This window comes from Magnolia sinica, chromosome 3, assembly GCF_029962835.1.
Source record: "Magnolia sinica isolate HGM2019 chromosome 3, MsV1, whole genome shotgun sequence".
Taxonomy (NCBI): Eukaryota; Viridiplantae; Streptophyta; class Magnoliopsida; order Magnoliales; family Magnoliaceae; genus Magnolia; species Magnolia sinica.
In genome coordinates this window covers 7,585,674-7,590,893 of record NC_080575.1, presented here as the reverse complement: position 1 = coordinate 7,590,893, position 5,220 = coordinate 7,585,674, and the positions used below count along the sequence as shown (strand labels likewise).

The 5,220-nt window shown below is 38.4% G+C and overlaps 1 protein-coding gene across 1 annotated transcript; it reads right to left on the bottom strand.

Annotated features, from left to right (window-relative positions):
• Positions 1-981: 981 nt before the first annotated feature.
• LOC131238788 (ribonuclease TUDOR 1-like) lies at positions 982-2,072 on the bottom strand. Its single transcript, XM_058236388.1, has 4 exons — positions 1,767-2,072; positions 1,504-1,692; positions 1,340-1,420; positions 982-1,254 (listed from the first exon to the last, which is right to left on the bottom strand). Exons 1-4 carry the CDS (start codon positions 2,055-2,057, stop codon positions 982-984), a joined length of 834 nt encoding a protein of 277 aa, XP_058092371.1. The 5' UTR covers positions 2,058-2,072.
• Between the last annotated feature and the right edge of the window lie 3,148 nt (positions 2,073-5,220).

Below are 5,220 nucleotides of genomic sequence, written 5' to 3'. Positions count from 1 at the left end.
ACCATCTGGAACAGTGTAAAATCATATACAAAACGGCAAAATCACGTGATGTGACACACTTTATTCATGGAACGGCCTGATTTTTGGGTTGTCCCTACACCCAGGTGGGCCACAAACAATCGACGGGTTGGTAGTCCATAGATTGCATTGTTTGGCCCCACCTTATTCTTGGAAGTGCCTGATTTTTGAGTTGTCCACTCATCCAGGTGGGCGGCAAACAGTGAACAGGTTGGATGGCCCATCAACTGAATGGTGTGCCCCACATAGACCAATGTTGTGTTTCTACTCTTTCTTATGATGCGGCCCTACCTCCATGTGGTTAGTGGTCAGTGCTACGTGGACCCACCATGATGTATGTCAAATAACTATTGCATGCTTTTGATGTTGAAATCTGCAGTGATAAACTGACAATTAAGAGGATGCAAGTTTAGTAGTTCATCAAACTACCCAAAGTTATAGTCTCCCACTGTACATTGAGTACATGTTCATCCAGTGGGCTCATGTACTGCAGATGATCACAGATAATTCATTTGCTGAAGATTATTAGACAATGGGCCACACAACTGATAGACATTAATTAGTTTATGATTCAAAAGATAATAATTAAAGCCAGCCAACAAAAGTCAATTTCTTGTAGTGATGTGTATAACCCAATAGATGATAGATTGCAAAGGATTCATTCTTCTCTGATCAATGCTATCCAAATGAGATGCGACAGTTTCCTATAAGTGAAAAAGAAATTTATCAACTCAAAAAATAAAACAAACACACTCCACCTTGGAAAAGACAACCACCTGAAAAGGAAAGGTAACATGCACATGCCTCTCAGGGAAAAAAAAAAACAAGAATAGATACATCAAGGGGCCAAAATCATCGTTATCTTAATAGAAGAAACAAATGCTAGGGACAACTAGTGATTGCTTAACCCAAGCACAGCTATGCCAGATGGTGCATCAAAGCGAATAAAATTATAAATACTGCTTACTCACAACTAGTGATTGCCACCAACTTTTCCAGAACATAAAAGGAGCCACTTTTTGTAGTTAATGAGAGTCTCACCATGGCCCTGTTCCAAGAATTATCTGCACTGAACTGAGCAAGGACAATATCCCCCTTCTTAGGATTAAAAGCGCCAATGACAGGAGGATCTTGGAGGGTCAATGAAGCTAGTTGCTGCTGAATAATAGCCACTTTCTGATCTCCAACTGTTTGGACATAAAACTTACCACCGCCCAGTACCTCAGTAACCACCACCTGAAAGTAAAGATCAGGAAGGCAAGTCAATTATCCACCTAGAGAAATAAAACAAGGCATCACTCAAGCGAAAATCACACAGCACCTTAAGCACTTCCTTCTGTTTGGTCTCAGCCACTGATGACCCATTAGTAGCTTCCTGTCCTTCAACATGATTTTCCCAAATCTGCAATAAATATGTGTCAGCACACACAAAGTGAGCAAGCTCGGCATCGACTTTCTAAATCACGAAGCACCTTAAGCACTAACCTTCAATCTCTGGTTTTTTGCAGACTGCTCAGCCTTTGCAAGTAGGTGAGAATCAGGAATCCTGTCAGCACCAAAAGCAGTTTGAAGCCTTGCCAGCCCAGACTCTAGAAGAACCACAGCCATGTTGGTCTTTGATTCCCATAAAGAACCCAAGAAGGTTCCAGTTCTATCAACTGTTTCGACTTCAATCTGCACAAAATTACAGAAATTTAACAGCACCGAACATGAAGTAAAATGGAATAAACCGAGGCAGATTACGGTACCTCTACATCCCTCTGCAAGATCTTTCTTCTCATGAAGGCAATTGATTCATCTGAGAAAGGCTCATTGCGGCCGGGGCATCTAACACCAGAGAAGGAGAATGGAATGCTGCAAGTTTCCTTGGGGATCAGCAATTTAAACCGATGACCACTAAGGACGTAATCCACAACAGCGGGTAGCCTTTTACTCTGTTGCAAGAAGGGCAAAAAATCTTTAGCTTTTTTTGCAGATGCCGGAAAATATATTTTTTTTAGCAAGTTCTGAAGGAACAATTTAATTCCAGAAGAGATCATTTTATAGAACCAAACAAGATAGAAAGTATAAGGAAACAAGAAGGTTCAGCTTTCTGACTGTCAGCAGGTCCGTTACATGCATGACCGGGGGATCCTTCGCAGAATGGATCCCTTTCTTTCCATTGATTGCACGAGATTCAGCAGCAAGCAACGTGTCATAATAATTTGACCTTTCCTCAAAATCTTTGTAAGAGTATCTCCAATTACAGCTACAAGAACATTTGTGTCTAGGTCCCATAAAGTGAGAACATCTTCTGCAGCACATGTCAGTGAACATTGTTATGAAGGAGAGATTGATGCATAGATATACCAAATTATATAATGTATATATGGAAATGCTTGTGATGGCCATATTTTGGTACCAATACAGGCTGTGTCAGCTTGTATATATGGGCCATTTTCTCCCCTGTGACTAGTTTATCCATGTATCATGTGTTGGGACAAATGATACGAACACGATGCATCCATATTGTAACCATTTTTAATAAGCTTGATCATGGGTTAAAAGCATTTCTCGGTCAATGGCATATCATACCATTCTTTAGATAACCAAATAGGAGTAATTTCTAACCAGATTTGGACAGTTTAGTATGAATCACTTGTATGTCATGCATGCAATTTCTCAGTAATTTCTTAACTGCCTGCATATCATCCATCACTCTATGAGATAGTATCAAAGTATTTCTTAAAGCTATAATGATATATTGAGCAGACATCGAATTCATAACATGCAATCATAAGAATTAAAAATTTGAATATATTGAGATACATTGTACTTCAATCCACATAAAACGCTGAGAAATTATAATTAAAAAGTACCTCAGGGTGTGAATTGCAGAAATCCAAAAGCCGGGCACGGAACATCTTCCTCAAAAAAGCGTACCCACTTCCTGATTTACGGTTACCACCATTTTCGAATGCATCCAGTTGTAGGTTGATTTGAAGCTCGGGCTCCATACAAAGTGTCCTCTCATCATGCACAAGGATCTTTTTTATACTAATCGCCTTGGGTAAGATGTACTTCAATTGTGCTAAATGACGATGTGAAAAGCTCCTAAACAACATTTAAAAAAAAAAACCTCCTAAACAACATTTTAAAAAATTAAATAAATAAAATAAGGGAAGGTGATTTATACACAATGCTTGGCCAATCAACTGGCCAGATGGAGACCACCTTTGGGCAATGCAGACCATTTATCTGGTGATCCCAAATAACAGAACATCAATGCCGAAAAACTTCCTCCATTGAACAATCATAACTGTGCAATTGGTAGCCTGCAGGATGATAATTTTGACAGCATACTGCATTTAAGAGGTAAGAAAGAGGCTTGAGACATGAACTTTCTGACAAAGATTGTTTATTTATCAAAGAAAAAAGATAGTATCATCAGCGAAATAGACTGTAACATGTCCAACTCCCCTAGTACAAATTAGCATGAATTTTACCAAAGACTTTTTTTCTAATGCCTCTACTCAGAACCTCTTCAGCTATGATGGAGAACAATGGGTATGATGCATCCACTTGACAAATACCTTCAGTAAATTTGAAATATTCACATAGCTCACCATTAACCACCACTGAAAAGAAGCAGTTGACAACCACTTAATAGATTAGGCCAGCCAACTTGACAGAACCAAACTCCCTCATGATCGTAAAGTGCATCCAAACAGTCACAAGGTTTTGCCATATCATGTTTAATAATGACATTTCCAATGCTAGAACGCTTATTCCAGACTTTAAAAAATAATAATAATAAATGTTTGTCCTATACTAGTTTGGAATAATTGCACCCAACATGTTAGTCAACAAAATTACAAAGACTAATAGTGTGAAATTTCCTAAAATCTGGCGAGCAATTATATTTTGGAATAAGAGCAACAAGAGGAGGTAAACACGAACCTCCATGGAAAATTTCCCAAACCATATTGAAAACATCCATTTTAATGATATTCCCACAACTCAGAAAGGAATCCGCCAGAATGATGGCCATCTGGACCCAGAGCACAATTCCTATCCAAACTGAAAACAGCTTCATGAACTCATTCTCACACTAGGACATTCATAGATGCCAAACGCCAACAGTCAATAATTCTAGTTCATTTGCTAAATCTCATCTAGAGATTTCAAACAGATCTTTCCCATTAGCAACCAAATTATTGCATCACAAATATGCAACTCCACACAAGTAGTTTAGCCTCCAAATATCAAATCCCTGAAAGTCAAATAACATTGGAAACAGAAAGTGGCAAAAGTCCAAATTCAACCACAAAAGGGCCACATGCCCACCGAACAAATGGTTAGGACGGTACATACCTGGATCATGGTATGTCCATGGAGACCACCAGATCAATGGTCCAGGCCATTTAGCCTTGAAACAATATGTACAATGGTGAAGGTCAACAAACTTATCTCATCCTGGCTCACGTGAGACCCAAAACAAGCTCATGTTTTAAGTGTCACACACTAGCCTTCCCTTTCGATTTACACATATGCATTCCTTACGCTTACAGAATTCTTTTTTTTTTTCCAAGATAGTTGCATGGAACTCTGAAAACAGAAAATGCAAGGACACTGACACAGGTTTTGATCTGAAAAGTGCTGTTCGACTTCTCTTTCAGTTGACACAATCATACAACCCCAATATTGTGACATTTTTTAAAGATAAACCAAAAATCATTAAGAAAAACCAGGACAAAAAGAAAAGAAAAGAAAGAATGCTGCAGGGCAATTCTCAAGAAAAAGGAAAAACACTGCCACTAACCAAAAAGAAAAACAATCCAATGATCATGAATCCCCTTGAAACTACCGAGATAGTGACTAAAGGCTGAAAGACTATCCACAATCACCCTGCTGTGTTTTCCATTATTTGATTCTAATCATGAAAAGCTCACCTCTCAAAATGCCATGACATTCAAAATGAGACAAAAAAGCAAGTTACAGATATTAAGAAATGAAATATAATTAAATAGCATAATTATAGAAACTTGTGAGACAAGACAGTTGTTCACTCCCCAAGTATAGGGTTGTGATGTAGTAATAAACTCGGTAAGACCAAGGTCAAATCCACAGGGACTGAAACTTGTACGTTTCCTGAAACTAGGTAGAAATAGAACTAGCCTAAGATGCAATCAAAATCAAATGTAAATTGATGAATAATGGGGA

What these genes read in the sequence shown, in the direction of transcription:
- LOC131238788 (XM_058236388.1), bottom strand. Translation starts at nt 2,057, where the DNA reads ATGATCTCTTCTGGAATTAAATTGTTCCTTCAGAACTTGCTAAAAAAA. An exon ending in TCTTGCAGAGGGATGTAGAG is followed by an intron (nt 1,693 to 1,766) that starts GTACCGTAATCT and finishes AATTTTGTGCAG; the next exon opens with ATTGAAGTCGAAACAGTTGA. An exon ending in CAAAAAACCAGAGATTGAAG is followed by an intron (nt 1,421 to 1,503) that starts GTTAGTGCTTAA and finishes TATTTATTGCAG; the next exon opens with ATTTGGGAAAATCATGTTGA.